Raw genomic sequence first — 22,866 nt, 5'->3', positions numbered from 1 at the left:
ATAAATTTATCTGTATTCCTGAGTTTATACATCCTATAATGAGTGATAATTTGAATTACGGAAAAGAATTATTATCCCATCTCCTACCAACTGCCAGCCATTGGGATAGGTAATTTCCATATTTAATTTCAATTAATCCTTATAATATCTCTGTCAGATAGATCACCTTTTTATTGTACAGATAACTAGAAATAAGACATTTTAAAACTTTCTCAGAGGTAAATACAAACCAGCCAGATTCATTATTGTATATCTAGTATGTCCCTAATGTTTTAATACAAAAATCAAATATGCATAGATAAAATGCTTCAATGAAAATATAACAAACTGATAATAGTTATAAGTGACAATATGAATTTAAACTTTTTAAAAAATTTTATGTATTTCACAGTTTTAAAATGATTAGCAAGAATTTTAATGATTTTTAACCAGGTGATCACTGTTGAATCTAAAGTTACTTGTTAAAGATGGTTACATAAAAAATGGTAGTCCCAGAAATCATTTTCCAGAGTCAAAGCTATATCTATCCCTGTACTTCTAAAAATTGTCAGAGAACTTATGAATTCTGTCTGTGTCACCATTATTTAATTTTATTGCTAAAATCGAATACTTTGAAAAAGGATCAAAAAATTGTTTTCAATTTATAAGTTAATTTGTTCATATTCTCTTAACCACTAAAAAAATCAAAGATATAATCCCCTTCTATTTTTCAGTGCTGTTTCAACTTAATAAAAAAATCTCTGAATATTTCCATTTCAGTGGAGGAAAGCAAAATAATCATGCCTGTGAGATGTTCTCCCTCACCCAAGCAAATCTGCACCTTTTGGGCCAGGGATTTAGCTCAGTGGTTCCCTTGCCTGCCTTGCAAGCGCAAGGTCCCGAGTTCGATCTCTGGTACAAAAAAACCTGCATCTTTTAAGACTAGTTAAAAAATGAACAAACTGAGTGAATTATTGATTTGAATTTAAAAAACAAAAATGAACCTTTTGTCATTCTTGAATATGGTTGCAGAGAGAAATATTTTGACACTTGATATTAAGCATCCTAGGGTCAAAGTAACCAAATGTTTAATTCTTTCTATGACCAAATGTCAACTTTAGCAGATTTTGGTTTTGCTTTTCTCCCATTATTTTTAGAATCAAATAAATAAAATATAGAATCCAAACTGATTTATGAATCCTTTACAACAGAATTCCTTCCCACATGGATCCTCTGGCTCTAAACTCTTTGCTGATATCTCCTATGCCAGGTCAGGAAGAGCACTGCCTCTTAGGACCTGGACCAAGTCACCTGGCCTCTGCAGAGATCCCACTTTGATGAGGGACCAAACCAAGTGCCATTCTAAGAACTTGAGCCAGCCCCTGCCCTGGGGCTTGTGGTAGCTGCATTCCTGCTTCATATCCCCACTGCACCTTGCAGAATGGAAAGGAAATTTGTGCCACGACCAAAAATTGATGATTCTGCCATTCATCTAGGTATTGTCTTAAAAGCCTTTATAAAACATTTCTTTTGCACTTGTTTCAAAATTCTACCAATTTTTAAAAAATCTTAAAAGTTGGCTCTTCTGAAATTAAAGACAAAACTCAAACACAATCAATTTTATCTAAGTATGACAAGGAATATAAGGATGGAGCCCACTCTGCCTAGGGATCTTGGGTATGGTAGTTCTCTTATATCACATGTATTTGAAAGTCTGATTATCTTCTTCCTCAGAATTCTCCAGAATCTTCTAAATCTCCTCCCTTCATAAGTTTTCATGTATAAAGTCAATTATTGGCCTACATTATAACTTACAACTAATTAATATTTCTTCAATTTCAAAAACAACCAATAATAATAATCATATGTTTGAGCACTTGACAAATAATGTTCAATATGATTTATAGGTGTTTTGTGATTCATATGCATGAAAGGATAGACATCTGCATTGATTATAAAGCAACTTCTGTTTGAAATCCAATTGCCTTTTAGAGTAGACTTGCTGAGTTGTTCCAAAATGACTATACTCAGTGATGATCTAGGAAGCAGTTCATGCACTGAAGCTAAGAATGTGTCAGACTCAGATAAAGTTGATGGTAAATCATTTTTTCTCAGAAACATCTGTCAGTTCTTCACTTTTGGGATAAAAATACAAAAGTTTACTCACCAGGAGTGGCTACAGTGAGCTTAGTCCCTCTGCAAATACCTTGATCCAGCTTGCACAATCACACTAGTCACAGTCTTCATAAATCTCAGCTTTTACCTCAGCACCATGGCACGAGCAGTTTAACAACTTTGCCCTGGTATCAATCTTCTGAGTTCCTTTGAATGTCCTTGAATATAGGTTTTGTGGTATAATAGAGTTTGTAAGTTTCCTCATAAACTGACTCTATAAACTGTTCATTTCCATTGAATTGTTGGAAAATACTAGGGAAAATAAAAATAGTAAAAGCAGGGGGGAAAAAAAGAGCTGATCCAACTGGTCAACCACCTACTTTTCTAAGTTACCAGCCAAGTATTCTGAGAAATAAATTTGATTTTTTGGTTTGCTTTTATTGTTTTGTTTTTAAATTTCCAGGTGTTCAATTGTGTTGAAACTGCTCAGAGATTGCATCAAAGGAAAGGGCTTTATGTTTTGACAAACACCAGGACTTCTCTGTTAGCAACTTGGAAATAAATTTCTGAAAAGAGGAAGCTCTTTAGTAACTGAAAATGAAAGTGTGCCAACACAGTTGAGAAATGTGAACCAAGGTCTCTACTTTCAGTAAAGCCACATTTACCACATGGCATGAAGATTCATTATCAGGACAAAACCAAAGGATGAAATTTGTTCTGTGATGACTTTTTATTTTTCCTGGAACAACAGAATAACATTTAGAACTATATCTCCTATGAAATTACAGATTCATTTAAACTCTAATGTGAAAAAAATTCTAGGCCTCTTGGAGTCAGTTCTATGTTCATATGTCACTCATCTCAGAGTTAAGAACAAGAAATTTCCAGAATCATCCAAGTCCCCCCAGAGTACAGATGAGATGTCCAACTGTAAGGACCAAGGAGAATAGGCCCCTGATGACTGCCATCTCCACTCCAGGCCCACCTCATCTGAGCCAAAGTTTCAAAAATAGACATGGTCTCTGCCCCTAAGTATGGAGAGAGGAATGGAGCCCTAGTAGACTATGAATGGACATGGTGCAAGTCTCCTCTGAGACTCAAGGCAAACTCTTATTTGTAAACCCAATAACAATCCAAAACACAAGTTACCTTATTCCAAGAGACAATGACACAAGGTAAACATTCCCATTCCAAAAGGAAAAAATGGGGAAATAGAAAAGAATTGGATGAAAGTGAGACCAAAGCCCAGAAGGGAATATATTAAGTCCTATAGTTCCATGTCTGAAATCCAAGACACATGGTGGAGTGATGTGAATTGCAGAGGGCTTGGGCAGACCCACAACTATGACCTTGCTGGTTGCAACACACAAGACCTCTCTTTTTCACTGGCTCCACTCACTGCTTATGCTTTTCCTTGGCTAATGTTCCATGTAACTGGCATCATCATCTTTCAGGGGTTTCTACTCCATCTTCAGCTTCACACATCACCTTTTCATGGGCTTCTGACAGAGAGTTTGACCTTGTGACACATATTTGCCCAGTCTCCCAGACCTTCCTTTGAAATTCAGGTGGAAAACTTCATGACCCAAAAACTTTTGCATTCTGCATGCTGGAAAAACCAACTTCATGTGGAGGATGCCAAAGTCTGCCAACAGCTTGAACAGTAACCAAGATAATTTGGACCATGGGTGCAGTGGCTGCTGAAATGAAAGTTTTATACTCTTACACCCTTAAGCCTGTGATGGGTGAGAGTCTTGATGATCCCTAAGATCCCCTCAAGTCATCTTTCTTCTTGTTTCTGTAAAAAGCACTTGGCTTCTTTTTAATGGCATGAGTCTCTCAAACAACTTCATTTTCTTTGGCCCCAACTTTGCCTATGAATCTTTTTTATGTAAAATTAAAAGTTTTCAAATCTTTCTGCTCCACTTTTTCTAAAAGCAGTCAGCATGCCGTAGCCTGAACTTTGGGCTGACTTGAAATTTCTTATGCCAGATTAGCCTTCTGTCTTTAAATTTAACCTCACATAGGGCTGGGGATTTAGCTCAGTGGTTCCGGCACCTGCTGTGCAAGCTCAAGGACCCAAGTTTGATCCCTGGTACCAAAAAAAAAAAAAAAAAAAAAAAAATTAACCTCACACAAAGTCTTAGAAAATGGAAAAATTGTAGACAAATTTTTAAGTGAAAGTGGAGTCTCAGGGTTTCTGTTACACCTTGGGTACTTCATATGCCCCCATGTTTATTATAAATACTTCATAATTTGTGCAGCACCCACAGGCAACCATACCTGTGGAGCTTCTGTTTGTTTTTGAAAATAGGAAATATTTATTTTTCTCTTCTGAACACCATGCATGAAAGGCACTTCTGCATGGAAGAATCATTCTTGTGGAATTAACACTTTACTCTCTGCTCCCAAATCTCCTTTCTACTTCCTCTCTCCCTGTTCAAGGATGACAGGGCCCTCTTGTCATGAAAGGGAAGAAAGTTCATAATATAGGGTGCCCAATGAGTCAGGCATTGTCCACAAATTTATCTCTTTTAGTTTCACCTATAAATTATTATGACCATTAAAAGTCAGTGGAAAACAGACTCAAACATAGCTGGGATTTAAGTTCAAGTTTACAAGATCCCAGGCCCTGTATATTCAACTGCCATGTATAAATCATTTCTGCATAAAGACAGAGGATCTGCATTTCCTCTGGCTAAATATGATATTGAGTGTTGCTTTCTGAGTTTTCACAGAGATTATCAAACTGAATAAAAAGTAGATGAAATGATTGATTTGTATGTATATAGTCCAAAAGCCATGTACCAGTATATGATCCTATGAATACAGTGTACAACAGTTAACTATAAATAATGATAATGTTATACATATTTTAAAAAGCTAGAAGAAAGGATTATGAATATTGTCACCACAAGTCATGATAAATGTTTGAGGACAGAGATATGTTTACTTTGGATAATTTTTATGTTTTTGTGTATCATTTATAAAATAAATTTAAAATTTAAAAATTATTTTAAAAACAAAAAAATCTTGACATTTTAAACACTAACAACACTCATGTTGGACCATAGCTTTCCTCGGAGTGATTATTCTTGAACTTCCTTAAACTATAGTTCCAATTCTCTTACTTATCTGTAGAGCAAAAAATTTATTTGAGCACTATAAAAAGTTTTTACTTTACGTGGTGGAAATTGTTTTCATCAAATTGCAGTACTTAGAAATTTAAACAATCAAATTCCCTGGCTAAATCTTAATTAATTAATTAAAAAAACCAATGGACAGGCAGTGCAACCATGTAACAATTGAATCTCTCAGTAATTGGTCTAGTTTAACCTGAATATCCAATTATATCCCTCAAATTGACTTTTGGGTTTTTTTTGGGGGGGGGCGGTTAAACTGTAGATTATAGTGTTTTGCTAAGTTGTGTGCATTAGCTGGATATTCAGGATAACCAAGACCCACAGTAATATCTGAGACTTGCTCTTCAGTAATATAATTAGATTGCTCTTGTTGTCATGGGTTGCCTAATACCCTGCACCTGTCAGTGTGAACAGAAAGACTTTAGAGTTAGAGAAGGGAGTGGGATTCTCTGCACTAGATTCCTAGAGTTTTGGCCTGGGCTCTGTCTTTACAGATAACTGTAGTTTCAGGCAGTGCCACACAGGATTTGGTCTTTGACTTTCTAGCAAGTAAAACCACAATCCCCGGTGTCCTGTCATCTTTCACATCTCAGATCACACAAAATTTAAGAACATTTGAATCTTCTCTTCTCTTATCTCTCATTATCAGAGTGGGTAGAAATGTTCAAGTTCCAGGAAACACTATCCATGCCACAAAATATCTTCACCACTGTGATTTATGATGCAGCACACTATTGCTACTCCCTGAGATAAGAAAGTGTGAAGACAAAATACTTCATGTTATGGAGATTGGGTTGAGGGACTGGGATTAGACTCAATAATTTTGTTTTGGCTACTTGTTAGACATTCAAAGAGAGAAGCACTTGGTTATAAAGCAATGGCATAGATTTTGTTGCTTATCTTCAAAATGTGGCTGGTAGAACCATGAACATGAAAAATTCTGAATCACTTTAACATCTCAGATCATCAGCCAGCACCACCAAGTGTGCACCAAGTGTGAGTATCAAGCTATGTCCCTGGTGTCACAGTAAAGACTAGGAAATTTGGATCTTGCGTCAACAGATCCTTATGGAACTGGTGAGGAATTTACATATATGCTCATGAAGAAGTCAGTCTCTGAGCCAACATGCCCTGCTAGTTGGAGAATGTGCCAAAGCAACTGATGCAATATTGTGAGTTTAGAACAGAAAGGAAGCTACAGAAATGAAAGGTGGTGCACACCCCTTGGAGGGTAGCATAGACTAGGTAGAATGTGGAGTCCATCCCCTGCAAAATTTCATTCTCAACAGTGAGTTTGTCATGCACTGGGCTTATGTCAGACCTACTTTTGGGGCCTGGGACATACTTGGGATGTCAAGACATAGGTGTCACACCTCCTTTTTAAACATATGTGATATTGCTAAAAGAAATAGTACTGACCACAAGAGATACAGGAGAGGCCTTGGACTGAGACTAAAATGTAGAAGTGTAGCCCCACTTCTGTATGTAGCTGGCTTGGGAGAAGCCCCTTGCCCAGTCTGATCCCCAGTTTCATCAGCTGAAGTGAGAGCATTGGGCTAAATACTTCCCAAGGACTCTCCCAGTTCCAACCCTTGTGAACGATAAATGGGCACATTGCAGAGTCACTCTGGAAACATGAATGTCCATGCAGCAGAGAGGCAGGAATAGGAAGATTTTCCTACAGGTCCCTTCTACCTCTGTGACACTGAACCTCTGCAGGTGCATCAGTATGTGGGTTCATCTGATGGGACAACATAATGATGATCTGGGAAAAGACACCTTGTCTTATCTGCCTCCACAAGGGAGTTGGGCTAGTCTTCTCACTTATAATTCTTGACTGAGCCATAAAAGATCCTTTTCAGGGGCTCCACTTCTCTCCTCTGGTACCAGGGCAAAATGGCATTTTGGAGGGGAGCCCAGAGAGCCTGCAACTTAGGTTCACCATCCTGTCTGGTCTTTGGGTAAAGGAGGGCTGATTGTAAAATACTATCATTTTGGCGTCTCCATATGAAAAGCAAGGAAGAGAAACCCGAAGTATTAAAACAGTTGATGGTGAGAACAAAAATAATGGAAAGGGAAGGAGATAGAAAGTCAGCACACAAATGCAAGCCAAAAGCATGAGAGAAATCCATGAGGTTGGCATTTGCCATAACTAGTTAGAATGGACACTACAAGGAAGCACGGATTAGAACTGAGGACACAGTGGTATCCCTGGCTCTGAGGGGAAGAAACCAGGGTGGGAAACACTTATTTGTATGTTAAGAAAGATCCTGCGCCGTAAGATATGGCATAGATATTTATCATGTAGTTGGTGTAAGCAAAGATCAGATCCCAGAAGAGCTCATCAAAAACAACTTTGTTACCCTAATAAAATGTGACTTTCCCCTAGGAGGAAGTCCCTCCTGATTGTTCTCAAGTATTGCTTCAAAGATACCGATCCTTCATTTGTTATTAGATGATTTCTTAAGAAATCATCTAATAACAAATGCTGGCGGGGGTGTGGGGAGAAAGGAACCCTTCTCCATTGTTGGTGGGAGTGCAGACTGCTTCAAGCACTGTGGAAATCAGTATGGAGATACCTCAAAGAACTAGGCTTAGAGGGGTCCCATTCAACCCAGCTATTCCCTTGCTGGGTATCTTCCCAAAAGAATTAAAAGAATCATATGACAGTGATATATGTACACCCATGCTTATAGTGGCACAGTTCGTAATACCGAAAGCTTGGAAACAGCCCGAGTCCCCATCAACTGGAAACTGGATAAAGAAGACATGGTATTTTTATAAAATGGAGTAGTACTCAGCCATAAAGAATGAGAAACTAGAGACATTTATAGCTAAATGGATACACATTGAGGCGATACTCTTAAGTGAAATAAATAGGACACACATGTGTAAATACTGAATAGTTTCTCTAGTGTGAGAAATTGAAAGTGTAAATAAGGATACCCAGGGATGAAATGGCCTAATAACATATTTCTCGGATTGTGTTTCCATCCTGTGTCCTATGGCTGTATCGAAATTTAAATTAGGGAGAAGTTTGGCTTATGTGGAGTCTGCTAGTTAACTGGAGTTTTTTTCCAGACCACAATTTGTTCAATGTTGATTTGGGGGATCTTTCTGAAACAATTCACATCCTCTGGTGTCTTCTTGGTGCTTGAGATGCTTTTTTAAATTATATGGAAAAATGTTTAAGTGCTTTTCAGTTTTGTTTTGGTTGAGTTCTACTGTATTTGAATATTATTGTAGTTTTTTTCCCCTTGCATTGTTCTTCTTTGAATGGTTTTAATTTTTTGTATGTGTGTGTGTTTGATAATAAAGTTATTAAAAAAAAAAGATACCTATCCTTGACCTCTTTTCATTCCCTGAGTTTTATCTTTTATTTTGCCGTATTTTGTAAGAGCTGTAGCTAGCTTTGCATGGCTTTCATGAGTATGAAAGACAGTTTCATTATGGTGTATGGTAACAAATTAGGTAATAATTCCATGATCTGATACAATAATGGGTACATTTTACAGGTCAGCAATTTGCTTAAAGTTCACAGATTGATGACTGTCATCAATTAAGGTAGGTATATATCTTTGATATGATTATACTCTGCTGGGAATGCAGCAACCTATTGAAGGAAAAATCTTTTTGTTTTTTAAATCTTCTACTTTTGTTTCATTCATCAGTCGTAGTTTTTCAGAAAGAAAGCTACACTTTACTGAAGTTTGAGGACAACAAACAGGTGATTTTCTAAGTATCCCCATTTTATCTGAAATGGCTCAGTGAAGTGATTGAGTCCTAAAAGGGAAGACTGGGACTTGTTGAACATGATGCAGTTAACTTTCAGATAAGATCTCATGAAGCAATCCTTTGAGGTTGTAAACATTATTATCCTCTTCAAACTGTGAAAAAAGAATGAAAGGCCCCAGTAACTTTTCTAGGTCACAGTGTCTGTGAATGGTCCAACAGGTGTGTGGGGTACCTTTGCACAGTAAGGTGACCAGAAATAATAATGATGTCCTGTACATTTCAAAAAGCTAGAAAAGATGATTTTCAAAGTTCATTGCAAAGAATGGATAGGTTTTTGAGATAAATATATTTAAACTGATTTAAAAATTACACAAAGTATACATGTATCATACATTACTTTGTATCCCACTAAGATGTATAACTTTTATGTTTTGTGATGATTAAAACAAATAAACAATCATAAAAAAAGCATACAGAGAAAATATTAACTTTTGGTATGATCACCCAGAAACAATTACTGATAACAGTTTAGTGTATTCCTTCACAGATGTTGAGCTTTTAAAATTATTGTGTATAGACATTTTATGCTCTATCTTTATTACTTAGGATGACATCGGGAGCACTTTCCAACTCTATACTTCCTTCTTTGCAGTGCTCTGACTCTACCCAAGATTCCTGGCTTCATCTGCCACCTGACTATCTGATCACTTAGGGGTCCACAGATCATTCGTGTATACTTATTATACTTGGCTAGTCCCCCAGCATACAAGGGCAGAAGAGCATAGTTCATCACTTACCTTTGAACCCCGTGAGGCTCCAGCTTCTCTCTTTTCAGCTGGGTAGGAAAACTAACCCCCTGCCAGCCTTCCTTTTCCTGCTCCATTCTCCCTCCCCTGCTGGTCTTCCTGCACCTCTAGCCTGAACCAGCTGTGCTCAGAACCTGTGAGGGAACCAAACTGAGGCAGGAGGGTCTAGACCCTTTACAAGGGGCCACAGCTCTTGCTATGCAGCCTCTCAACACAGATACCCCCAATTGTCACCAGCTACAGTGGCCAGTACTTTGTGCTCCTGCTATGGCCACATTGAACAGTTGGAACAGAAACTATGTGACCCCAAAACTTAAATTATTTACTGTCTGACCCTCACAGAAAAAACCCTCCTATTTTAGAGCATTTAAAACAAGATTTAAAAGACTATATTTTGCCTCTACTTTATTTCTAGTGCTCATCATTTCTTTGTGTAGATTATATATAAATGCCTAGAAAGAGTGTGGGTTTAAATAAAAAGATTTCTTACAATGAAAGACATATTGCTGCTAATCTCCCTTAAAATAGTCCCCCCTCACTTTGCACCCATTTATCCCATGATTCTTGCCACATTTTGAAGCAATTCTGGAAGTCCTCTTTCATGAAAATCTTTAGTTATGCTGTTGTGGCTGCCTTTGTCCCAAATCAATTAAAAACATTTACCTTTCATGGTCACTTTGACTTTAGGGGAGAACTATAAGTCACGCGGTGTCAGATTTGATAATTAGTATGGATGAAGACACACATAATGTTTTCAGTAGCCTGCCTTGCTGTAGAATAACACTCCATGGTAGCATTCACTGAATTTTTATCATACCTTGTAAAAATGTACATATCTTGAAAAAGTACACATATGTGGACAAGGCTTGTAAATTAATTAGGAAGCTGCCATGCATTTTGGCTTCAGAGAGACCCAATGTCAACTCACTATTTCTTTTCTTATTTATTTAAATTAATTTTATTGGTACATTTTAAGTATACAATATAATTATATTCATCATTGGAAATTTACACCTTTACATAATCTCCCTTGGTTCTTATTTTTCCCCTTTCCCCTGCCCTCCCTTCAACCCCTCCATCCCTCCCTATTTACAAAGATTTTGTTCCTATTTTTCCATTTTCTCATATTGACTCCATTCCCTTCTTTCCTTTTCCCAACCTCTCCCACTTCCTTCCGCTTTGCCCCTTTTCTTCCTATTTCACATTACCTATTATACATTTTAGTCCTTATTTACACTTTCAGTTTCTCACACTAGAAGAACTATTCAGTATTTATACATGTGTGTCCTATTTATTTCACTGAAGAGTATCGCAACAATGTGCATCCATTTAGCTATAATTTCTCTAATTTCTCATTTTGTGTGGCTGAGTAATACTCTATTTTATAAAAAAAAACCACATTTTCTTTCTCCAGTCTCCAGTTGATGGGCATTTGGGCTGTTTCCAAGTTTTAGCTATTACAAGCTGTGCTGCTGTGAACATGGGCGCACATATATCACTGTGGTATGATTCTTTTAATTCTTTGGGGAAGATCCCCAGCAGTGGAATAGCTGGGTCAAATGGGACTTCCAGTCCTAGTTCTTTGAGGTATCTCCATACTGATTTCCACAGTGGTTGCACCAGTCTACACTCCCACCAGCAGTGGAGCAGGGTTCCTCTTTCCCCACAGCCCCGCCAGCATTTGTTATTGGTTGATTTCTTGATAGCAGCCATTCTTTCTGGGGTGAGGTGGAATCTCAGTGTTGTTTTCATCTGCATCTCTTGAATGACCAGTGATGTTGAACATTTTTTCAACTTATTTGCTGCTTTTATGTCTTTGAGAAATGTCTGTTCATTTCAGATGCCCATTTTTAATTAGGTCTTTAAATTTGGGGGATCTGATTTTTTTTAGTTCTTTATATATTCTAGATAGTAGTCCTTTGTCTGAGGTACAGCTGCTAAAAGTTTTTCCCATATTGTAGGTTGTCTTTTAGCTCTGTTGGTGGTTTCTCTTGCAGTGCACAAGCTTTTTAATAAGATGAGATCCCAGTTGTTGATTCTTTCTGCCAGTTCCCGTGCTACTGAGGTTTTGTTCATAAAGTCTTTACCCATGCCAATATCTTCAAGAGTTCTACCTAAGTTATCTTCCAGCAATTTTTGTCTTTCTGTCTTAATATTTAGATCTTTAATCCACTTCGATCTTAGTTTAGTGCATGGTGATAGATATGGGTCTAGTTTTAATATTTGGCAGGTTGAAATCCAGTTTTTCCAACATCATTTTTTAAAGAGGCTATCTTTCCTCCAGTGAGGGTGTTTGGGTCCTTTGTCAAAGATGAGGTGGCTGAGTGTGTCTGGAGTAGTTTCTGGATCTTCTAATCTATTCCACTGATCCTCCGTTCTATTTCTTTCCCAGTACCATGCTGTTTTTATCACAGTAGCTTTGTAGTATAGTTTCAAGTTGGGTACTGTGATACCCCGAGCCACGTCTCTGTTGCCTAGAATTGCTTTTGCTATTCTAGGTGTCTTTTGGTTCTAAATGAATTTTTGGATTGCTTTCTCTAGTTCTGTGAAGTATATTGTTGGAATTTCAATTCGCATTGCATTCAATCTATATAGTAGTTTTGGAAGTACGGCCATTTTCACTACATTGGTTCTTCCTACCCAGGAGCAAGGGATGTCTTTCCATTTTCTTGTATCCTCTCAATCTCTTTTTTCAGAATGCTGTAATTTTCAGTGTAGAGGTCTTTTGCTTCCTTTGTTAGATTGATTCCTAGATATTTCATTTTTTGGATGCTATTGTAAAAGGAATTGTTTCCCTAATTTCTCTCTCAGTAAGTCTGTTATTTGTGTACAAGAAGGCTATTTTTTTTTCAGTGCTGACCTTGTGTCCAGCTACTCTACTGAATCTGTCAATTAAGTCTAGATGTTTTTTGGTGGACTTTTTTGGGTCTTCTATGTAAAGTATCATATCATCAGCAAATAATGACAGTTTCACTTCTTCCTTTCCTATCTTTATTCCTTTTATTTCTTTCTCTTGTCTAATTGCTGTGGCTAATGTTTCCAGAACTATATTGAACAGAAGTAATGATAGTGGGCATCCTTGTATTGTTCCTGATTTCACCATGGAAGTTTTCAGTTTTTGACCATTTATTATAATGTTGGCTGTTGGTTTTTCATAGATAGCCTTAATCAGGTTGAGATAAAGACCTTCTATTCCAATTTTCTGTAGGGTTTTTATCATGAATGGGTGTTGGATGTTGTCTAATGCTTTTTCTGCATCTATTGAGATGATCATATGGTTTTTGTCCTTGGCTTTGTTAATATAGTGTATTACATTTATTGCTTTACAAATATTGAACCATCCTTACATCGCTGGGATAAATCTGACTTGGTCAGGGTGAATGATCTTCTTGATGACCCTCTGAATTCTGTTTGCCAGTAGTTTGTTCAGGATTTTTTGCATCTATGTTCATTTGGGAGATTGGCCTATAGTTCTCTTTTTTGGTTCAGTCTCTCCCTGGTTTTGGAATCAAAGTGACACCTGCTTTCAGGAATGAATTTGGAAGTTTTGCTTCCCTTTCAATTTCATTGATGAGTTTAAAGATTAATGGCAATAGTTCACCTTTAAATGTCTTGTAGAATTCATCAGTGAAGCCATCAGGACCTGGGCTTTTCTTTGTTGGTAAAGTTTTAATTACATTTTCAATTTCACTCTTTGTAATTGGGGTGTTTAGAATTTCTATATCTTCTTCATTTAACTTTGGCAATTCATATGTATCTAGGAATCTGTCCATTTCTTCTGTGTTTTCCATTTTATTAGAGTACAGGTTCTCAAAGTAGGTATTGATGATCCTCTGGATTTCTGCTGCATCTGTTGTGATTTCACCTTTTTCATTCTTAATTGCATGGATTTGAGCCTTTTCATTCCTTTTTTGATAAGGTCTCCTAAAGGTTTATCAATTTTATTTATTCTTTCAAAAAACCAACTTTTTGATTCCTTGATTTTTTTGTATCGTTCTCTTAGTCTCCACTGCATTGATTTCTGCTCTGATCTTCATAATTCCCTCTCTTGTATGAGCTTTGGGTTTGTCCTGCTCTTCTTTTTCTAGGAGCTTGAAGTTCAGCATTAGATTATTTATTTGAGCTCTCTCTGTTTTCCTAATATGGGCATTCAGTGGTATGAATTTCCGTCCGAGAACTGCTTTCATCATGTCCCATAGATTCCTGTATGTTGTACTGGAATTGTCATTTACTTGTAGAAACTGTCTAATTTCTTCTTTAATTTCCTCTGTGACCCATTGGTTGTTCAGGAGAGTGTTATTCAATTTCCATGTGTTTGGGGGCTTTTGTGTTTCCTTATGCTACTGATCTCCAATTTTATTGCAGTATGGTCTGATAATATGCAGGGGATAACTTCAATTCCTTTGCACTTACTTAAACATGTTCTATGAGGGATTATGTGGTGTATTTTAGAGAATGACCCATGTGCAGCTGAAAAGAATGTGTATTCTGATTTTGTGGGGTGGAACACTCTGTAAACATCTGTTAAGTTCATTTGTTCAAGAGTTTGATTGAGTTCTAGTATTTTGTTGCTTATTTTTGTCTAGTTGATCTATCTATCTGTTAGAGTGGGGTATTAAAGTCCCCCACTATTATTGTATTAGTGTTTATTTGATTTTTCATGTCCAGTAGTATTTGTTTTATATAGTTTGGTGCACTATATTAATGATTGCCATCTCTTCCTCTTGTATTGTTTCCTTTACAAGGATGTAGTGTTCTTCTTTGTCTCTCTTAATCAGTATTGGTTTGAAATCCACTTGATCTTCAAAGAGGATAGGTACTCCTGCTTTTTTTTTGTTTTCCTGTCACATGGAGTACTGTTTTCCACCCTTTAACTTTCAGTCTATGCATTTCTTTTTGAATTAAGTGTATTTCTTGTATGCAGCATATTGTTGGATCTTGCTTCTTGACCTATTCTGCCAGTCTATTTCTTTTGATTGGTGACTTGAGACCATTAACATTGATGGTTATAACTGATACATTTTGACTTACCATTGTCATGACTTTTTCTTTCTATTGGATTCTCTCCCTTTGTGTTTAATTTCTTGTTGTGTCTGATGGATTCATTCTGCTGGGCTTCCTGGGGTTGTGGTCCTCTTTATCTTTTCCTAGGATATTGTGTAAAATTTTTTGCAGTGCTGGTTTGATATTCACGAAGTTTCTAAGGTGCTCTTTGTCATGAAAGTATCTTATTTCCCCATCAATTTTGAAAGATAGTTTTACAGGGTACATCAATCTGGGATGGAAGCTGTTTTCCTTTAGAGCTTGAAATACATTGCTCCAAGCTCTTCTTGCCTTGAGAGTTTGCATTGAGAACTCTGCTGTGATTCTGATGGGCTTTCCTTTTTATGTGATTTGTTTCTTTTCTCTACCTCCTTGTAGAACTTTGTTCTTCTGTTTGGTTTCTGGCATCTTAACTATCATATGCCTATGTGTAGATTTTTTTGAATCAAGGCTAGTTGGAGTCCTATATGCCTCACTTATCTGTATGTCAAGTTCTTTTTCCCTGCTTGGGAAGTTTTCTGCCATCACTTCTATGAACAGTTTTTTTTTATGTCATCTGCACTACTCTCCTGTTTCTTTATTGATTCCAATCAGTCTTATTTTCTTCTTTGCATTGTCTAGCAGCTGCTGGATTGATTTCTCATGGTCCCTTACTGTTTTAAAGAAATTTTTCTTTTCCTGGTCACTAATTGCAATCTTATCTTCTGTATCTGAAATTCTGTCCTCACATTGGCTCATTCTACTATGTAGACTTTCAGTGGAGTTTTTAATCTCCTGGAAATCTGTTTGCATTTGTTTTATGGATTCCATTTGTTTCCTATGTTGGGATTCCATCACATTCCTCAGCTCCAGCATTTTTTTATCTGTGTCCTCTCTAGATTTATTAATCATGTCTTGCACTATGGGCACAATATTTGCTGTTATCTGAGAAATTATTTCTGATTTCATTTTTGTCCAGAGCCTCTTTTGTTTCCAGTTCAGGGAATCCAGGTGGTTGAGTATCAGATTGTTCCATCCCGTTTCCCTTTGGGGTTGCCTTAGGTGATCTGGAAGTCTGGTTTTGAAACTTGTTTATGTGTCTTCTCATTTCAAGGGGAGGGGGTTGTGCTACTGGCACCTGTGTGGCTCACCTCCTAGGTGCTAGAGGGGCTCTACTCCTCAGCACTGGCGGCAGTGGTATGACAGCCTGGAAGGCTACTCCTTGGGACTGGGGGTGGCTCTCAGCTCACTATTTCTATCCAGAAACTAGAGCTCATACTAGGCAAGCTATTCACTGTAAATGAGATCAAGTTCTATTTGTCCTGAGCTGTGAGCCAACTTCTGGATCAGGGCAGCACTTTGACCCCTGCTGTGCAGACTAAAGAATTTCTGAGGGATCAGACATCTTTTGAAATCAGAATCAACCTCTGAAAATACCTCTGGCTGAGGTGTAATTTTCTGCATGTTTAACAACTTCATGTGAACTAGAAACTTCTGGTTCACAAACCAAACTTTTAAAGGATTTATAGCATTTTTCTAAATAATTTCATTTTCTCATATGCAATAACATCTTACAGGATCAATGTAATGACTCAATTATTGAACATTAGGCATGGTCCAAGCACTTGTAAGAATTTTGTTTGCATTACTTGTATTAAGTTACTCATTTCAATATTTCATTCATGTTCATATTAATATTTTTCCATTTAAAATGAGGAAAATGAATGAAAGATATGCAAACTAATGTTTCTGTAGTCATAGAGTTAATATTGGGATGTTTGGATGTACAAGAGTGTCAATGAGGACAAATTAAGAAATAAGGGAACATAAAAGAAAAAGTCACTCATCAGCATATCATCCTAGGGCAGTAATTAAAACTATTTTGTAAAGCGCCAGATAGCAAATATCCTAGGCTATGTGGGTATCTGTTTCAGCTATTCAATAAGTCCATTATTCAAAAGCAGCTATAGGCAATATGAAGCAAATTAACAAGATTGTGCTTTAATAAATCTTTATTTATAAAAATGAGGACTGTAGGAGGAAAATAGTTGGATAAATCTCTATTAAGGTTAATGTAGGAGGTTTTTTTCCTGAGAAGTATAAAGTGGTAACACAATTACGTGGGAAAATATAAATTTGTAACAATTTTAAGTGGCCCCATATAAAGATGCTTGCCTATAAATAATTTATTAAACGCATAAAACAATAACATCCAGTTTATTAGGCATATGTCACATTATACACAATGAAAGCTTTTCATTAAAATGTAGGAAATCTGCTAAAGTACCAAGAATAAGTTAAAATTACCTGTTTCTTCACAGACACCCACTCTTTAAACTTTGGATGATTCCTATTTGTTGTTTGACTTTTTTTGCCAAGATACATATACTTACTACATAAACCATGTCTGACCAGTTTAATAGTGGTGAAAATTTTCAGTCTTACTTACCCTTCTTAACTATATGTTTAATGACCACATGTTATTTTGTCATGTGAAAGTCACATAGATAAGGTGTCCCTTTCCCTCCTATCTCTCACTTTAATGTGTCACCAGGTCCCTGCCTCACCTCAGGGGTCTGTGGAGCAACCTAAGTGCCTTCACCTCCTGACATATGACCCTGCGTGGCCACCACAGTGGAGCTCTGCACTGCTTTTTTGAGGATTCAGTGAGGGAATCTGGTAAAGGACATGGCACAGATACAGTGAGAAGCTGAATCCCATCTTTTCCTTCCCTTCTTCCTGGAAAGGACCAATACTGTATTCTTTGGCAGGCTTTACCCTCTCTATGTCTTCTCTTGAGACTCATCCAGGGGGTCTGGTCATTCCCACTATGGTCACCAGGATCAGGAATCACCTTGGACAGGGTGTACAACCCAACATCCTTTTCGGCCTCTGGAAAGGTGCCCTAAAGCCCCCTAAAGCTCCCTAGTATGGCTCCAATAGTATCTCTGCACTTCATGGCACAGCCCAGCCTTTGGAGGGGAGAAATGGAGTGTTCCTGTGCTCCAGTGGCCTCAGGGTCTGCAGGGAAACTGCACATGTGGTTGCTATGTGCTGCAAAGTCCATATTAATAAGGGGTCAATATAATAAAAATTTCTGAAGTCAGAATTTTTTCCTTATTAATTTCCATCTTGTTTGAAGGTAGAATTTAAGGATGTAGAAAAAGAATTTTTATACTTTTTAACATCCTGAGTTACAAGTGTTCAACCATCCAACTATTAATCACAGAATAAACATAAAATCATTGTCTCTAATTATATTTATGTTGTTGATCTGTGAGTGATGTTACCTTTGCTTTCTCTGTAGATGCAGTGAGTAGATATTAACTTTCCTTTCAACGGTCTGATCCTCATATTCAGGATTCTTGGAGTTTTTGACAGAACTCTGAAGCACAAGCTTTTTAAGGCCAGTTGCTGGAACAGGTTTTGTTCTGTCCCAGCCATGGGCCCTGAGTGTGGACTGAGCTGCATCCTGTTCATAAGGCACAGGATTTCTACTTTGGTCTCTTGTGTACCCAGGTTTACTTATAGATGTAATGCTCACAAGGTGTCTTCAGGATGGCTCAGGATACTAATGAAAGTTATGCAATTACTATGAAAGATCATCCTTCCTCTGAAAACTTCCAATGCTCATAAATGAAATGGGAATATAACAATAGCAGGCCACATCTTTGCACTTTGTACCCCTCTGTCTTAGCACATAACCCTCGCCTATCTTCGTTCTGAACTATTCAGTTACCATAAATCTTTATACAGTTAATTAACAAATAACTGGATTGTGCCGTGAGCCATCCCCCTGGTATTTTCAAAGTTCCTCATAGCCTAATGTGGTAGGAAATAGCGCTGAATCATCCATGATTTGGATAATAATTCCTGATCCTCGGTGCCTCTTCCTGGAAGAGCAGAATCTCAGAGTTCCCCTGCAGAAGGGCTTCAGGAGGGAGGGTAGGCAGGCGCCCAGCTAAGCACTGATGTGGTGACCATATGGAAGGGTGTGGGTGGGAACACAGGCCTGGAGGTGTTCTTGTGTAGGTTCTTTTGGTAACTCTTACACTGTGTTTTTCCCAGTGGACCCAGTAATGTATGGCCCCATCTTTCTCTATGACATTTATTTTTAAAGTTGATGCCGAAGTGTCAAAATTTTTACTTGCTTCAAGTGTCTTGTTTGTTTCTCTTGAGGGACATTGCTTATAGGCTATCCAGACATACATTAGCTGCTCAAACTCTTGTTTTAGTTTTTGTCGGTACCAGTGTATATATCTACATGTTTAAAGTTGTGGATGGACACTTTACAAGGTATGTAGGCACTCCCAGCTGTTGCTCTGGAAATTGATATTTCAGGTTGCTTCAACTGCCCCAGTCCAACTGCAAGCAGAGAAGAGAAATCCCCATGAACAAGTGATATGTGAAGAAGTAACATTAAGCATGGCTTCATTCTGTCCTGTAGACGGAAATGACTGGGGACAACTCACAAGCCCAGAGGGAGGAGAGGACTGCTTTCAGGAGCAGCATCCTGTGTGCCAGGCTGGCTTCCCAGGGAGCGGGTGAGACAGTGAGGACCCCCTGAGCTGGAGGTCTCAGGTGAGTGGCAGGAGGGTGGCGCTATCCTGGGTCTTATGAAGAAGTGGAGGGTCAGGTGATTTCCTGGGGTTCTTCATGATCTGCTGCAGCAAAGAGCTGTTCTGGGGTTTCCTGGCCACAGGAGCAGGCAGATCCAGAAGCAGGTCAGCTGTCTGGAGAGAGAACCAAGGTGTGCATGGGCCAATCTGAGTGGGGCAGGGATGCTTTTCTTACCCACTCACTAATTTCCTTTATGATTTTGTGTTGTAGAAAGAAGATTTCCTTTAGAACTCCAAAGACACACATACCGTGTCCTGTCCCCTAGACCAACACCTGAGATCCTTGCCTAAATCCTAATAAAAAACCACCCAAGTTGGGTTTCATATTAATTTTCCATTATTACAAATAAAACAAAGCCAGAATACTGTCCATACCCTGAGACTATCATTATATATCCTATTTTGCCTGAGACTCCCAGTCCACTTTATTGGTGCTCTTCAACAATGAGCATATCAAGGTCACTCATAGTGAAAGGTGAGTGGAAGGCAAGGTTTCCATTCTATCTATAATAAGGGAAGAATTTATAGTGAATTATGTGATGTCAGGTTATAATTAAAGATAGAGACGGAGGGTCCCAGTAGCTACTCAATGAACCATAATACCAAGTCTCTCCTGGGGGAAATTTCTATTTTATATGTCCATCTTCATAGCCCTTGGTGTGGCAGAGATCTAAGGAAATGTATTCCTAGCACCCTGCCATTGGCCTTGCAAGAGTTACCTATGGGGTGTGTTGAGATGCATTCAGGTACTCTGTCCCCACTGTGGCCACCAGCATCAGGACGTAGTAAGGGTAGGATGGCAACCCAAGGTCCTCTTAGTTCCAGAGAAATTGCCTAGTGTTCCTTCATCTGGTTCCAACAGCACCTTTACCATTCATGGCAGAGCTCTGGCTTAAAGAGGAGAAAAGGAGCATGTATTTGCTCCAGTGACTGCAGGGTCTGCAGGGAAATTGCATATGTGGTTGCTCTATGCTCCTGTGTCCTTATTGATAAAGGGTCAGTATGAGATACATTTCTAAAGTCAGAATTTTTTCCTTATTTCTACCTTGTTTGAAGGTAGACTTCATAGACGTGGAAGAGGAATTTTATTTTCAATTTTTTAACATTGTGTTCTACTATTCCTTGAAAGTGCTCAATCATCCAACTACTAATCATAGAATAAACATAAAAGTACTATCAATTTTTGGGGGAGGTGTAAGTGATATTACCTTTGCTTTCTGTAAAGATGCAGTGTACAGGAATTATCTCTCCTTTTAACTGTCTGATCCTCATATTCAGTATTTGGGGATTTTTTTGCAGCACTCTGAAGACAAAGTCTTCAAGGCCTATTTGGACTGAGCTGCATCCTGTTTCCAAACCCAGAATTTGTACTTTGGTCTCCTGTATATTCCAAAAAGATGATTCTTTACTTATAGATGGAATGGTCACTAAATTTCTTCAGGATGACCACAAGATAGTAATGAAAGGTGTGCAATTTCTATGTTTGACAAGTAATTCTACCTTTGAAAACCACCAATACTGTTGAATGAAATGAGGAAATAACAAGAACAGGTCACATCTCTGTACCGTGTACCCCTCTCTCTTGGCAGGCACCCCTCTGCTGCCTTCGTTCTGAACCACATAGTTTCTGGAAGTCTCTAAACAGTTCACTGCTAATTAACTAGATTGTGCTGAGTGTCATCCACCTAGCATTTTTAGAGTTCCCCTATAGCCCAATTTAGTGGGAAATAGTGCTGAATAGTCTTTGATTTGGACTGTAACTCCTGACCCTATGGAGGACTCTCTGCAGACACAGAAACCAAATGCCCCTGAACAGCTGTGGACAGGATGTAGGAAGGGAGCCCAGGCTGGCGCCCAGCTGAGCAGTGCTGTGGTTGCCTACATAGAAGGATGTGGGTGGGCAGAGCCCTGGAGGTGTTCTTGTGCAGGTTATTTTGACAACCCTAACACTGTGCGAGTCCCAGTAGGTGCAATAATATGTGGCCTCATCTTCTTTCTTTAAGACATTTATTTTTAAGGTTGATGCAAAAGTGTCAAAATTTTTACTTGCCTCGAGCTTCTTGTTTGTTCCTCCTAAGGGACGTTGATTGTAGGCTGTCCGGACATACATTAGATGCTCAAACTCTTTTTTTGGTTTTTGTCGGTACCAGTGTATATCTACACTTTTAAAGTTGTTGGTGGTTGCCTTACAAGGTATGCTGGCACTCTTATCTGTTGCTCTGGAAATGACTATTTTAGGTTGCTCCAATTGCCCCAGTCCAACTGCAAGCAAAGCAGAGAAATTTTCATGAGTAAATGGTACAAGAAGAGGCAAAAAAGCATGGCTTTATTCTCTGTTGTGGATGAAAATAATTGAAAATGACTCACAAGCCCAGAGGGAGGAGAGAAGGACTGCTTTCAGGAGCAGCATCCTGTGTGCCAGGCTGGCTTCCCAGGGAGCGGGTGAGACAGTGAGGACCCCCTGAGCTGGAGGTCTCAGGTGAGTGGCAGGAGGGCGGCGCTATCCTGGGTCTTATGAAGAAGTGGAGGGTCAGGTGATTTCCTGGGGTTCTTCATGATCTGCTGCAGCAAGGAGCTGTTCTGGGGTTTCCTGCCCACAGGAGCTGGACAGATGGGGTGGGTGGGTTAGCTGTGTGGAGAGAGGTCTACAATTTGTGTGGTTCTGTCTAGGTTGACAAGGGTTCTTTTCTTACCCATTCACTAATTTCCTTTGTGATTTTTTTTTATTGTAGAAATATTGCTGGAGAAATTTTAAAAACCCCCTATGGCATTCTGTCCCTATGTCTATCTTTCTGTGTTTTGTTCTTGTCTCAAGACTCAGGTACTTAGACCAACATTTATTTTTCAGCAACACAACAAAACGAAATCAATTGGCAAAAATTTTGCATTATTTAATTATACTGTATGCATAAATGAGTATTCTTTTAAAATTTGTGAACTCTCAGGGTATTCAAAGTGATCTAAGGGGCACAATTGCAATGTCATGAATCTTTTGTTTGAACAGACCTCTCTAAGCAGTGGTTCATTTTATCTGTGAATAGGTTCATGTGTAGGGTTTTTATGATGATCTACCAAGATGCTGAACACATAGAATAGCTAACAAACTATCTGGCAGTGAATGGGAGCTGAATGGATGTGAATTCCACCCTGTCCTTACCAACACTATTCCCCTGAGTATTTCACCATTACTAGAAATATCTGGGAAATGAAAGCATAGACCTCGTCTCTCTCAGACATTCAGACAGATTCCACATGTGCAGGGTCTCAATAGCCACCTAGGTCAATAGGAAGTGATATCACAGAAGTCATCTGGGATATAATGCTGGCTTCTGAGGGGGGCTGTTGATAGTCCCCCAACTTCCTTTCTTATGGAGGTGTCACCCTGAGGAGGACAGGAAGTGCTGCAGGTTGGGGCTGAGGCCTGGCACGGTGCAGGGCTGGACAAGG

At 38.5% G+C, this 22,866-nt stretch overlaps 1 gene segment (V, D, J or C); it reads right to left on the bottom strand.

Annotated features, from left to right (window-relative positions):
* The window catches only part of LOC101712103 (T-cell receptor gamma chain C region C7.5-like), a 37,121-nt gene extending 15,217 nt beyond the window's left edge, over window positions 1-21,904 (bottom strand). Inside the window, 2 exon segments of the C gene segment in view lie at window positions 21,370-21,681; window positions 21,787-21,904. Of these exon segments, the coding sequence occupies window positions 21,370-21,408 (39 nt within the window).
* Between the last annotated feature and the right edge of the window lie 962 nt (window positions 21,905-22,866).

This window comes from Heterocephalus glaber, unplaced genomic scaffold, assembly GCF_053883595.1.
Source record: "Heterocephalus glaber isolate CG9 unplaced genomic scaffold, H.glaber_assembly_v1.0 deba00001610, whole genome shotgun sequence".
NCBI lineage: Eukaryota > Metazoa > Chordata > Mammalia > Rodentia > Bathyergidae > Heterocephalus > Heterocephalus glaber.
The sequence above is the reverse complement of the archived record's forward strand: the minus strand, read 5'-3'. Positions and strand labels throughout refer to the sequence as shown.